The 14,009-nt window shown below is 62.0% G+C and overlaps 1 protein-coding gene across 6 annotated transcripts in view; it reads left to right on the forward strand.

Moving 5' to 3' along the window:
• Window positions 1–13,696, forward strand: part of ZBTB4 (zinc finger and BTB domain containing 4) — a 14,088-nt gene extending 392 nt beyond the window's left edge. The window contains exons 1-5 of one of the 6 annotated variants that reach the window (XM_039231526.1): window positions 1,820–2,040; window positions 7,364–7,451; window positions 7,702–7,771; window positions 8,192–9,291; window positions 9,893–13,696. In XM_039231526.1, coding sequence (XP_039087457.1) covers window positions 8,201–9,291; window positions 9,893–11,858 — 3,057 coding nt within the window. In that variant the 5' untranslated portion in view covers window positions 1,820–2,040; window positions 7,364–7,451; window positions 7,702–7,771; window positions 8,192–8,200 and the 3' untranslated portion in view covers window positions 11,859–13,696. Of the gene's footprint in view, window positions 1–1,819; window positions 2,041–5,953; window positions 6,975–7,355; window positions 7,452–7,701; window positions 7,772–8,191; window positions 9,292–9,892 lie in introns of those variants that run through there. The other 5 variants (XM_039231524.1, XM_039231523.1, XM_039231525.1 and 2 more) reach the window with 5 other exon arrangements.
• The last annotated feature ends 313 nt before the right edge of the window (window positions 13,697–14,009 follow it).

The raw sequence follows: 14,009 nt of genomic DNA on the forward strand, positions 1-14,009 counted from the left end.
GGGGGGGGGGGGGGAGCCGCGCGCCCTCCCCTTCGGAAGGGTTAATTCTGCAGCCCGGTGCCCCCTCCCCCCCGTGGGGCAGGTTGGGGGTGGGGTGGGGCGGGTGTGAGCCCGGGCCCGCGCTGCAAGCTGCCGGGAGGGCGATGGCGTAGGAGCCAGGCGGAGAGGGGGAGGGGTGGGCCGCCCGGCGCCCCAGAGTTGGGGTGTGCGGGGTGCGCGGGGCGAACAGGGGCCCCGGAGCCGCCGTGCCGTCGGGGCAGGGTCGTGGCCGTGAGTGCTGGGAATTGTGTGTCTCCCGCCGTGTTGTGGGGCAAGGTAAACCTCTCTCGGGCACCACTGTTTGCTGGTCTGGCAGCCAGGGGTCCGGGTCCGGCCCTCCGTGGGCCAGGGGGACAGAAAGCCTGATGGAGGGGCGTCCGAAGGTGTGGGGCACGATTACAAGATGTGGCCCAGTGGCTTTGGGTGACAGGTCCACGTTGGGGAGTGGGGCAGGCATACATGCGGACTTGGTCAGATGTGTGGTTTTATGTAGGGCTTAGACCCGCGTGTGTTTTCGCGCACGTATGTGCCTTCTGCTGCACGCATGAACTATTTCTGAACTGTTGTTTTCTGCATCGCTGTCGTGGTGAGTGTGTGGGCTCGCGGAGGGCACCGGGGTGCAGCGAGCGTGCGCCCCTTTGGAGGGGGCCGCCGCGGACCTTCGAGTCCGAAGGTGTCACGACCGGGTCTCCTTTCTGTGGCCCTGCTGAGGTGTGGCCGCAGTCGGCGAGGTCACCCCCCTCCCCGCCACCCCCAGGTTGGGTTTGCGTGTCTGTGTGTGGAGGGCATTGCGCGAGGAGCGCAGGTCTAGAACTGAAGTCCTAGGGGCTGTAGGGCGGCGGGCACCCGCGCGCGAGGGGCTGGGGTGGGGGGGAGCATGGAAAGTGCGGGTTGTGTTTATGGGATCGTGCGCAGCCGAGCGAGGGGAAGGCTGCGTGTTTGTAACGTTCTCTGTGGGATTCTTTTGTGACGTCGTTTGTGGGAGCCCGTCCGTGCTGTTGGACCGGGAGGCGATCTGGTCAGAAAACACTTGTGGGGAGGGAGGTGGCGTGACCAGGGCAGTGTGGGCCTCAGGCTGGAGAGCTCAGCCGCCAGCCTTGTGTGCGAGCCTGCCTTGCACGCTGGAGTGGCCGCGGGAGGCTGCTGGGGGGTCCTGGAGGAGGAAGGCCGGGCGGACATTTGGGGCAGAGCAAGGGCAGGCCTGGGGGTTGTCGGGGGGCCCAGCTGGTCTCTCGGGGGGGGGGATCTGAGCGCTCGCCCCCTCATCGGCCCCCCCTGGCAGGTCAGGGTCACCGGGAGGAGAGGCCTCTGGGACAGAGTGCCTCCTTGGCTGTGTTTACGTAAAGGCCGGGTGTGACTCTTGTCACTGAAAGGAAAAAGCAACAGCAAGTTTGCAGTCCCCTCCTCCTGCTTCGCCCTCTCTCTGCCCCCCTTGCCGGTATCTCTGATTTTCCTGCTCTTGTGTGACGCACGCTGGGCCGCTCCCGCCACGCCACCGTGGAGGGGTCTGGGAATGGAATTCGCCAGAGAGGCCGATTGCTCAGGTTTTCCTCACCTTTGGCGCCCAGGCCCTTCTGTAGATGTGCGTGTGTGTGTGTGTGTGTGTGCAGGGGTGAGTGGGGTGCGTGCTGCGCCTGGCCTGGCCGTGGGGAAGGGTGGCTGTGCAGGGGTGAGTGGGGGGTGCCTGCTGCGCCTGGCCTGGCCGTGGGGAAGGGTGGCTGTGCAGGGGTGGGTGGGGAGGGCACCACGGCGGGGGCCCTCTCTCTTGTTCGATGGGAGCGGGAAGGTGCTGTGTGCTGCGTGAGGCCTAAACAACAGGTGCACGGTGGCCTGGCGGAGGGGAAGGAGGCCTGCGCTGGCCGCGAGCAGTGCTGGCGCTGCCTCGACCTCACCGGGACTTGTCGTGGGCGAGCCTCGGGTCCTCATCTGTAAAATGGGGCTAATCACCTGCCCCGCCTGTCTCCCAACAGCGGCGTAAGTGGCACATGGGAAATGTCGCTGGTAAGTAGCTGGGGGCTGGGGGCTACGCCTGTGCCAGCCGCTGCGGGGCCCTTCTCGGGCCCTGGCTAATAACAATAGTAGTAAACTCTTATTTGGCGCTTACTGCGTACAGATGCTGTTCTCTGTGTGTTTGCATCCGGTCATTCACTTACTCTCTGCAAACACCCCATGGAAGTAGGTGTCCTGATTCCCTCCCTTGTGCAGATGGGACAGCTGAGGCCCAGAGAAATTAAGTAATCTGCCCAAAGCCACTTAGCTGCGAAGAGGTAAAACTGGATTTGAACCCTGGCAGTCAGGTTCTGGATCCTGTGCTCTTAGACGCTGTTTTGTGCTGCCTTTCTGGAGCTTTCTGCGGGCTGCTCCGTGCACCCCACCTACACACACACACACACACACACACACACACACACGCACGCACGTTTCTCCCCAGTTTCTCCAGAATCTAGCACTGGTACCGGTTCGAGTCATGTCAGAAGACCAGTGTCCTTAGACAGTGACCCGGACAGTCCCGGCCTGGGGAGGGAGACCTTCATCTAACGCCTGCTGCCGGGTGCCGGCCTCGGGGGCACAGACTCTTGTTAAGCAAGCCGCAGGAGGGACCATCCTTGCCCTGTGGGGTCAGGGAGGGCCAAGAGGGAGGTGGCATGTGAGTTACCTCTGCGTGTTTTGGGGGGGCTTCGGGGAAGAGGTTGGGGAAGGTCGCGTTTCTCTCAGGAGGACAAAGGCAGGGGCCTGTGGGGTGCGTCACGGGGGGAGAGCGCCCTGGGTGCTTGAGGGGTGCCCAGCACAGAGCACGATTGGAAAGGAAGATTGGAATTGGACACTTGAGTGTCTGGCTCAGGAATCTGAACCTTATTCCCGGGTGAGTGGGGACCGGCAGAGGTTTCTGAGCCCAGGAGTGATCCTGCCCCAGCCGGCTGGGGACGCTGCTGGGGGACATGGACCCTCAGGGAGAGGAGGCCTGGAGGCAGCAGGAGCCTAACAGCCTTGGGCAACGCAAGTGTTAACCAGGGCCGAGCTTGCTCCCGGCGGCCAGAGGCGGGTTGAAGGGAAGGCCTCCAGAGCCATTCCCGACCCAGCCTGGTGACCCAGCCTGGTGACTGCTCGATGCGGGGGGAGCGGAGGAAAGGGCGGGGTCAGACGTGACACACTTAGCACTCAGCACGTGAGACCTTCTATGATTTCTGTACCCAGCTGGCCGGCCGTAAGGCCCCTTCGGGGCAGGATCCGGGGCCGTGGCACAGGGAAAAGATTTAGCGTCTGGGTTCCCACAAGCCCGGATTTGGATTCTGACTCTGGTGCTCACGAGCTGTGTGACCTTGACCAGGACGCGCCCCCCCCCCCGCCTCCATGCACCTCGGTTTCTTCATCTGTCAAACCGGGATAACATAAATACCGACTCTGGGTGGCTGTTTTGAGGAAGTCGCTCAGTGAGACAATCTGCGGAAGGCCCTGGACGTATATCAGGCAAAGCGTGAGTGCCCCAGAAGGGGTCGAGGTATATGCGTCATCGCCGGCTGCTGGCCAGCTCGGTCCGGCACTGCGGATGGCTCCTCTCCTGAGGGCGGACAGACCCCAGGAAGACCTCGAAGAAGGCAGATTCGTTCATTCACCAGCTTCAAATCTCCCCTTGCACCAGGCACCGGTCTAAGCACTGGTGACAGCAGTGAAGAAAGCCGTAAGAATCTCTCTCCCTTGGAGCTGACGTTCTAGAAATATATGAATAGTACTCTTTGCTAAGCACCAAGGAGAAGCGGGAGAGGAGAGGGGTAGGAAGTCTTGGGAGGTGGCCAGAAGGCCTCCAGGAGAAGGTGACCTGAGTCAAGGCTTCAAGGAGGTGGGGCAGCGAGGCACGGGGCTGCCCGAGGAAAGAACATTCTGGGCAGAGGAGAGAGCAGGAGACAGAGGATGTCCGGTGGCAGTGCGCGGAGCCCCACGGCAGCCATGCCGCCCACAGTGGGGGGACCCGTGAAAACAAATAAAAAACTAAACATCACAGAGCCGCCAAACTTACCACGAAGCCTAATTTCTGCCTCCTCTTCTCTACCGTCCCCCCTCCCCCGCATTTTCTGGGACTGAGTTCCGAGAGACTAGTAAGAGCTAGCGCTTACTGATCATTTTCCGTGTACCTAGTACTTTAATCCTTACAACCTTTTGGCAGCCGCTCGTTATCCCCACCTTGTACACAAGGAAACTGAGATACGAAGGTGGGGAAGGGACTTGCCCAAGGTCACATAACTGCGGTCTTCCCCTCCCGTAAAACCTTGTAGATTGAATTCTGGGGAGCCAGGTCCAAACCCCAAGGCCAGGGGCACCTCCGCGTTCTCTCCACTCCCAGGCGCGGAGTTTGGTGTGTTTCAAGCCTCAGTTTCCTTATCTGTACAGTGGGGTTGACGATAGCCCCTGCTGTGGCCATCTGGGGGCCTTTCGAGTGTCGAAATGAGCTGGTGCCGATCAAAGGCTTAGCAGCGTGCTCCTCACGTAAGGATGTCATACGTGGCAGCTACAAGTATATGGTGATGGTGCTTCCGGCCGATCGCTAAGGGCCAGGCCAGCTTTGGACCTCCGTGGTGCTAGGAAGCCCGCACAGGCCTTGTGCGAGCATTTTGGGGGTCGGCACATAGCCACGCCTCAGGAGCCACGAGCCCGCGTGCCCGTGCAGGTGGCCAGGCCTAGCCAAGGGGGGCCGTGGGGGCTGAGAACTGAACTTCTGTCAGTGTCGCCTGTACAGACAGGCCTGCTACCTCCGGAGGAAGGGGCCCCTCCTTGAATTTTCTCTCCCTCTCGTTTTCACAAAGGTACTAGATGGGCCGGTGGGGGCCCTAGCGGGTGCCGGGGTTTCCTACCCCCTCTCCCCACGACACCGGAGACAGCAAATGGGGGGGAGGGGTTCCCGCACCGACCAAGGCTCTGACGCCAGCTGGGTGTCCTGCAGCTCAGCTCCATTCTGACACTGTCTCCCAGGAAAATACCGTCAGATACCACAGGCTCAGGACTCAGTCCAGTGAGAGTGCCCGCTTCAGGTGTCAGTCACCACAAGCCTGGGCCTCCGACCAGCTGTAAATCGGGGTCTCCCCTGACCCCCCCTCTTCAGCTCTGAAAATTTGCCACAGTGGCTCACGGAACGGAGGGAGACGCTTGCTTACCGTTTACTGGTTTATTGTGTCATAAAGGATACGACAATACAGGTGAATGACCGGACCAGGAAATAATAGGGTGACATCTTCCCGATTTCCAAGGGTCTTCCCAAGACCCTGCTGTCTCCACGGGTTGGGGTTCAGCCCCCTCCTGGCCCATGGATGGTCACCGACCCAGAAGCTCTCTGAACCCCTCAGGGTAGAGAGATTCGTGGAGGCCTCAGCACGGAGTCGCGATCCCTAATATTAACTCACTCTCCAGCCCCTCTCCCCTCCATGGGGAATGGATGTGCGTCAAAAGCTTCAAGGTCTTTCTGGTGACCCGCCTCCACCCTGAAGCTCTCCAGGAGACCACCAAGGTCACCTCTTGAGAACAAAAGACGCTTCCCTCTCCCAGGAAATTCCAAGGGATATAGGAGCTCTGTGTCAGGGATCAGGGTCAAAGACCAAATGTTAGCACCGATGCTTCTAGCACTTCTCACTTGGGAAATTATAGGACTTTGAGGAGCTCTGTGTCAGAGATGGGGATGGGGACCAAATATATACATATTTTTCAGTCCTTCATCGCGAGGTGGTATAGTTCACAACACAGGCTTTGTTTATTTGGCATTTTGTTTATTTGTTTTGAATGCTTATTGATTTTTGAGAGAGAGAGAGAGGGTGAGTGGGGGCAGGGGCAGAGAGAGAGAGAGAGGGAGACACAGAATCCGAAGCAGGCTGCAGGCTCCAGGCTCTGGGCTGTCAGCACAGAGCCCGACGCAGGGCTCGAACCCACGAACCGTGAGATCATGGCCCAAGCCAAAGTTGAACACTTAACCGACTGAGCCGCCCAGATGCCTCCAGAATGCAGGCTTTGTCACCAGACTTTTCTGGTATCAGATGTCAGCTCTCCTACTAACTGGCCACACATCTCTAGCCTAAGTCTGCCGATTAAAAATGGGGGAAGCCAGGGCGCCTGGCTGGCTCAGCCGATGGAGCATGCGACTCTTGACCTCAGGGTTGTGAGTTCGAGCCCCACTTTGGGTGTAGGGATGACTTAAAATCTTTAAACTGGGGAAACGAAGCACTACCTTGTAGGATAGTGAGGAGCAGAGGAGGCGATACCAGGGGGCCAGCAGCCCCCCCGTGGAAGGGAGTGGGAAGCCTTCGTCTCTCTTTTGTCCCTTTCCAGCCAGAACTGGACCCCTGCCCACACGCGGGGGCAGCTGGTGGGGGCGGGGGTGCTTCTGCAGGATTCCAGACCCCTCTGCAAGCCGGCAATGACACTGGGAACAGTTGGCCCCTTACTGGTGTGAGCCTGACAGTTGGGGCTGTTAGGACTTTTGAATATCACCCTCCTTTGCCACCTCCCTCCTCCTCCGGAAGAGGAATCAGAGCATGAGGTGGGCTGTGGCAGGAAGGCCTTTCAGCCCAGATAGTGAAGAGCCTTTTGGGTGTGCGTAATGAGGAACCCGAGACACAGTATATCTCAGAGGACATGCGTGACCCAGGGCATCCGGAAGGAGAGTGTTCCCGGGTTTCATGCAGGGTAGGTGAGAGGGGCCCAGAGCTCTGCCCTCAGGTCCGTAGGTCTGGCTCTGGGATCAGCGCCCCGTCCACCCCCACCCCCCGTTATTATCAGCAGTGACTTTGGCTACGTCACCGCGAGGCTCTGGAACTCAGATCTTCAACTGAAAAATGGGACCCCAAAGCCCCGACTGTGCCCACAGCGGCTGTGAGGCGCTTTCTGTGCGGTGACCACAGCGGCTCAAATTTGGGGTGCCTGCTATTTCTTTCGGATGAGCCTTCTAGCAAGAGGTGAGGTAGGGGGTGCATTTCCCTTCCCCTCCTTTTTAAGCCAAGGTCCCAAAGCCACCAGCTTTCAGAGTAACGAGTGGGGCCCACGCCTCCTCACTCTGGGTCTGGCCGCCTTTCCAGCGCCTTCCAGGGACTGGGGCGAGCTGGCACGTGTGTATGAATCCGTGGTCTTTACTGGTCACCTGGGGCCTAACCCCCTTGAGGATTTTGGGGGCTGGTGTGTGCGCGCGTGCGATCAGTCCTCTCCTAGCTTGAATATCTAGATGTTTGGTCCAATAAAAAAAAAGAAGAAGAAAAAAAAAGCTCTAGCAGCTCTACTTTGATATGGAAATGAGATTCTTATAATGAAAGACAACATGCAAATCTTTGATTTTCTTTGAGCCCCGAAGATTGGGCCAAAGGGACTTGAGGCTGATCGGAGAGGCTTCCCTGGACCTATGGGATTGAACTTCGCCTAGGCCGCCGTGTCGTTTTGAGGTGAATTGGGAATATGCAAATGACCTTGTGCCCGTACTTCTCCGGCCTCTGCTGTAATCCGTGTGTGACCCCGTAGGTCCAATCGGATGCAGCCAGACAAATAACGTGACAGACCCCGGGGAGGGTCAGGGTCTGCAGAGCAGCCGGGCGTCTTCTTCGACCCCAAGGGCTGTGGCTGCCCCCCCCGCCTCCCCGGGGTCCTTTCCTTCCCAGCTCCCTTCCTGAGGACGTGGTATCTGTGTTTCCGCAGAAGGAAGAGGCCCCACAGCAGGGACTCGCTGAGCCAGACCCGCTCCGCTCCATGTTGGCTGTGCCCTCAGGTGAGAGGCTTCGAGGGTCTGAGGCCGGGGAAGTCCGACTACGTGAGGCCCGGGGCAGCCGCGTTTTCTAGACGGGGGAGTCCTGCGAAGGGGTCACCGCTCCCCGTGGGGGCTTCCTCCTCCTCCCGCCAGGACAGCAGGGGCCACTGCTGTCCTTTCTAAGACTGCGGCTTTGGAGGCTGTGACCCTTTGACCTTCATCATGAGCGGAGCCACCCCGGCCTCTTCCAGCCCCAGAGGTTCGACACGCTAGTGTTGGATGCCCGCCAGATGCACCCCTGCCTTCTGTGACCGGAAGGTCGTCAGTCTCCCACTGGTCTCTGAGCAACGGCCCCCACTGCCCTCCCCGCTCACCCCCCCCCCCCCACTTCAGAGGCCCCTGACTCTGACGGCCTCCCCGGGCCTCTTCTCGACCGTCCAGGCCGGCGCCATGCCCCCCCCAGCAGAGGTGACGGACCCGTCCCACGCCCCCGCCGTCCTGCGCCAGCTCAACGAGCAGCGGCTCCGCGGCCTCTTCTGTGACGTCACCCTCATAGCTGGAGACACCAAGTTCCCTGCTCACCGCAGTGTCCTGGCTGCGTCTAGTCCCTTCTTCAGAGAGGCCCTGCTTGCCTCAGCGCCACTGCCCCTCCCTCCAGTGACTGGGGGCCCCGCCCCCACCCCGGCTACCACCACAGCTGCCTCTTCCTCCTCCTCCTCCTCCTCCTCGGCCTCCTCTTCCTCCTCCTCCTCCTCTTCCTCCTCCTCCTCCTCCTCTTCCTCATCTTCCCCCCCTCCGGCCTCACCCCCCACCTCCTCCCCACCCCGGGTCCTGGAGCTGCCCGGCGTCCCGGCCGCTGCCTTCTCTGATGTCCTCAACTTCATCTACAGCGCGCGGCTGGCACTCCCGGGCGGCGGAGGGGACGGGGCGGCGGTGGCAGAGATCGGGGCCCTGGGCCGCCGGCTGGGCATCTCCCGCCTGCAGGGCCTCGGGGAGGGGGGCGATGCCTGGGTGCCTCCGCCCGCAGCCCCCATGGCCAGCTCGCAGCCTGAAGACGATGGCTTCGGGCCCAGGCCCAGGCCCGCGGCGGAGTGGGAGGGTGACAGGGCTGAGGCCCAGGCCTCTGACTCGCAGCCCTCGCTGTCCCGGCGGCCCCTCCCCTGCCCCCGCTGTGGGAAAAGCTTCATCCACCCCAAGCGGCTGCAGACCCACGAGGCGCAGTGCCGGCGGGGCGCCGGCCCCCGGGGGTCTGCAGGGCTGGGCTCCGGGGCCCCCAGCGGGCCCGCGGGCGTGGACGCCTCGGCCCTGCCCCCGCCCGTGGGCTTCCGAGGCGGCCCCGAGCACGTGGTGAAGGTGGTGGGCGGCCACGTGCTGTACGTGTGCGCGGCCTGCGAGCGTTCCTACGTGACGCTGTCCAGCCTGAAGCGGCACAGCAACGTGCACTCGTGGCGGAGGAAGTACCCCTGCCGCTACTGCGAGAAGGTGTTCGCCCTGGCCGAGTACCGAACCAAGCACGAGGTGTGGCACACTGGGGAGCGCAGGTGAGCCGGGGTCCCGGAGATCGGGGCGCGGGCGCGCGCAGGGACCGCGGACCAGGGAAGGAGCGGGCCGAGAGTCAGCGAGAGGCCGGCCTGCTCACCCCCTCAGCCCCTGCTCGCCTGCTCTGGGTCACTCGCTCCTCTGCCACCCCCCCCCCCCAGGCCTCCCTCCGCTGCAGCTCACGGGGCGCCCCGGGGTGGGGGGGGCGGGGGGCGGGGACCGGTGCTGTGGATGCGGCCGCGGAGCGCAGAGGAAGCTGCCTTCCTGGGACTAGACAGTGGGGGGCGCAGGCCTGTGCGGTAGTTGTAACACGTCCCCGTTCATGAGACGCGCCCCCCCCCCCCCGTTCTGTCCCCGGGGCTGGGAGTTGGGCAAGGTGTGTGATTATTCCCAGGTCACGGCGGGGGGGCTGGCATCTCCCAGCCAGTAGGGGGCCCTGAGCCAGGACGGGGTGGGGGTGGGGTCTCCCCCGAGGCAGGCCAGGCGGCAGGAAAGGAGGTCGAGCGAACGGCCGGGGGGAGGACGCGCGGCGCGAGGCCCTGGCTGCCGGCCCCTGACTGCAGTGTCTCTGTCCCTGCCCTGTTCCCTGCTGTCCCGGCCCAGGTACCAGTGCATCTTCTGCTGGGAGACCTTTGTCACTTACTATAACCTGAAGACCCACCAGCGAGCCTTCCATGGCATTAGCCCGGGCCTCTTAGCCAGTGAGAAGACACCCAACGGAGGCTACAAGCCCAAGCTCAATACCCTCAAGCTGTACCGTCTGCTCCCCATGCGGGCGGCCAAGCGGCCCTATAAGACCTATAGCCAGGGGGCCCCCGAGGCCCCCCTGTCTCCGAGCCTCAGCACACCGGCCCCGGTAGCAATGCCCGCCAGCCCCCCGCCCGGCCCCCCGCCCGCCCCCCAGCCCGGCCCCCCACCCTCTGTCATCACTTTTGCCCACCCAGCTCCCTCCGTCATTGTTCGCGGGGGCGGGGGCGCGGGCGGAGCAGGGGGTGGGCCGGCCAGCACAGGGGGAGCCCAAGCTGCTTCCGTCATCACTTACACCGCTCCCCCGAGGCCCCCCAAAAAACGTGAGTACCCACCGCCTCCCCCTCAGCCTGCAGCCACACCAACCAGCCCCGCCACCACGGCGGGCAGCCCGGCCACCGCCGCAGGGCCGGCCGCAGCCACGGAGGAGGCCAAGGGCCGGAACCCACGGGCCGGAAGGACACTGACCTACACGGCCAAGCCAGCCGGCGGGCTTGGCGGGGGTGGGGGCCCCCCCGCGGGGCCTGGCCGGGGCCCCTCTCAGCTACAGGCTCCACCTCCACTGTGTCAGATCACTGTGCGAATCGGGGAGGAGGCCATTGTCAAGCGCCGCATCTCAGAGACTGACCTGCGCCCTGGGGAGCTGAGCGGAGAGGAGGCGGAGGAGAGCGAGGAGGAAGACGACGACGACGACGAGGACGACGACGACGACGACGAGGACGACGACGCCGAGGAAGCGAGCGCTGGCGGGGAGGACCAGCTCTGGAGGCCCTACTACTACAAGCCCAAGCGCAAGGCTGGCGCCGCGGGCAGCACCGGGACCAGCGCGCTGCCCAGAGGCCGCCGGCAGCCCCGCTGGAGACAGAAGTCGGAGCGCCGCAGCTGGGAGGACGCCCCGGCGGCGGCGGCGGCGGCCGAGGGCCCCGCGGGGCGCGCCCGGGGCGAGCGGCGGCACCGCTGCGGGGACTGCGCCCAGACCTTCGCCACCCTGCGGAAGCTGCGCAAGCACCAGGAGGCGCACGGCGGCGGCGCGCACGGCTCCCGGGCCGGCCGGCGGCCTTCCACCCGCTTCGCCTGCCCTCACTGCGCCAAGGTGTGCAAGACGGCAGCCGCCCTGAGCCGCCACGCGCAGAGGCATGCGGCCGAGCGGCCCGGGGGCGCCCCCACGCCCGTCATCGCCTACTCCAAGGGCAGCGCCGCCGCCAGACCCGGGGATGTCAAGGAGGAGGCCCCCCAGGAGATGCAAGTCTCCTCGTCCAGCGGGGAGGCAGGTGGCGGGGCCGCGACTGCGGAGGAAGCCTCGGAGGCCGCGTCTCTCCAGGACCCTGTCATCTCCGGGGGTGAGGAGCCCCCGCTGGTGGCAGGAGGGGGCACCTATGCCTATCCGCCTGTGCAGGAATTTCCACTGGCTCTGATCGGGAGCGGCAGGGAGCCTAACGGCGCGCGGGGCAAAGCTGGCAGCGAGGGGCCGGTGGGAGCCGGGGAGGGGGGGGACCGCGGGGAGGGGATGGGGGCCGCCAAAGTCACCTTCTACCCCGAGCCCTACCCACTGGTCTACGGCCCCCAGCTCCTTGCCGCCTACCCTTATAACTTCAGCAACTTGGCCGCGCTCCCGGTGGCTCTCAACATGGTCCTACCGGACGAGAAGGGCGGGGGCGCTCTGCCCTTCCTTCCAGGGGTCTTTGGCTACGCAGTGAACCCCCAAGCGGCACCCCCGACCCCCCCAACTCCACCTCCCCCGACTCTGCCGCCCCCGATCCCCCCTAAGGGAGAGGGGGAAAGGGCGGGGCTTGAGAGAACCCAGAAAGGAGATGTGGGGTGAGCTCCGGGCCCGCCTCCCCCCTTTCGCCAGCCGCCACCCTCCCCGAACCCCCTGCCACTACCAGCTCCCCGGCTTCCCTGCCCCCGGGAGCCCCTCCACACTCTTGTGCAGGGACTTGGGGGCCCCTGGAGCTCAGGGGTCAGGCTGCTTCGTGTGAGACTGTAGTTTTCCCGTGTCCTGGGAAGGGATCTGTGGTGGCGGCTGCCCTCCCCGTTCTCCTCCAGGGAACGGCCTCCGCGCGGGGCAGGGCCAGATCCCATCCCTTCTTCAGCCCTTGGGGCAACTGAGCAATATACTTCTACGACTCTCTACTCACGGCCCCCACCAGCTCTGAATGTCTAACCCACCCTCCTGATTCGTAAGCCCCGGGCGGGAACCCATCTCTCTTGCCTAGTGATCTCCCCTCGTTCTGCAGCTTTCTCCAAGCCCCTGCCTAGATGCTTCCTAGCACATTCCATTCTCTGTGGCCCAGGGCCTGGACCAGACCATTGTGATACCTGACACCCACCCATCTGGGAGCTGGGCTCCAGTTTCCATTCTTCCCAGGGGTGGGGTTCTGTGTCCCCGTTTCCCTCACGTTAAGACGCCATGCCTTCCTTGCCTTTGGATCTTCCATATTCCTCCTCATTCTCCTAGGCTCTGGAGATGGCCTCTTCCAATCCAGGTCAAGGAGGTGTTGGGGGGAGGGCTACCCATCTGTTCCATGGCTGAGCACTTCCCCAGCCCAGGGCAGCACTAGTCTTGGCCCTATCTTGACCCTCAAATCCAGTGAGTCCCAGATTCTTCTTCCAAGGCAAAGAGGTGAGTAGATCACACCTCTTCCTGCCTCTACCTATGGCCTCTTCTGGGCTAAATCAGATTTGGGGGCCAGGAGGGAGGAGCTCCATGTGGGATGGGGAAGGGAATCTACTTTCTCCCCGTTTTGTTTTTCCTGATGGTTTCTCCCAGACTAGACCAAATAGCCAGAAAAGTGATGGGGGTTGGACGGGTGGGTAAGCCCAAGATTTGCACATGACCTCCCGTCCTCACTGTTACCTCCATCTCCCCCTGTGTCGTTTCCCTCACCATTCACTCCAGGTGGTTTTGGAGAACCATCCTACTCCCTCGGTGGGCTTTGGGGTATCCCCACCAATTTTTCCTCCAAAATAGCACCTTACACCCCATCTTTGACTCAGTTCCCCACACCCAAAGATCCCAGCCTCGGGATGGGGGGGCAGGGACCTTAAGCAGTCCCTGATCCCTAATTTGCACTAGTTAACCCTGGTCAGGGGTCCGTATGTTACCTTCCAGCGGGAGAGTTGAAGAACCATTTGCTCCTAATTCTCTTGGATGACCGGGCATCCCCACTCTGTGATTGGATGAACATTTCCCATCCCACCCACCTCCTCCTCCCGCCCCCCCAAGAAAAACAGCTCACGAGGGGAGAGCCAGTTTGGGGGAGGAAATTTGATAAATGGGAATTACAGGAGTGCAGTTTAAAACAGGGAAAGGCTGCCGTCGCTTAAATGGCAGCTTTTTCTCAGCTACTGTTTTCTGGGGCCAAGATGGCCGCCCTCTCAACGATGCTGAAAGGGCAAGACCATGGCTTTTGGAGGGAGGTGAGCTCGAGGGAAGGACCAGGAATATCTGACCCTCCTAGGATATAGGAAGGGGGACGTTTCTGACAGGCTCCTGAATGTTAACCACGGAGGAGTATTACTCCTCCACTCCTCCTCTGTCTCTTTGCACTTTTCTTGGTCTTGGCCACAGTCCGAGTGAAGAGTTTCCTACTGAATGTACCAAGTTCCAATTTTTAAGGGGGAAAATGCTTAAAACAGGAAAATGCAAAAAAAAAAAAATCACTAAAAAAATTCCCACAAATCTTGTTTCTGGCACTTTAGAAAAACTGCGAAAAAAGAACATAATAAAAAATCATATATATATATCTACACACAAATTTTATATATATATCTACACACACATATATATACACCTACACACACACACACACACACACACACACACACCACAGCGGAACCGCAAGAGAGACAGAAAGGCCTTGGAGGCAGGGAGCAGATGTGACAGTTGTTCCCTTAGATCCTTAACCTGCACTCCTCTGAGGCAAAAAGGCACAGGAAACGGAAGGAGTTGAGGATGGACCGGGGAATTCGA

Source organism: Hyaena hyaena, unplaced genomic scaffold (genome assembly GCF_003009895.1).
Source record: "Hyaena hyaena isolate Hyena2069 unplaced genomic scaffold, ASM300989v1 scaffold_58, whole genome shotgun sequence".
Classification (NCBI taxonomy): Eukaryota; Metazoa; Chordata; class Mammalia; order Carnivora; family Hyaenidae; genus Hyaena; species Hyaena hyaena.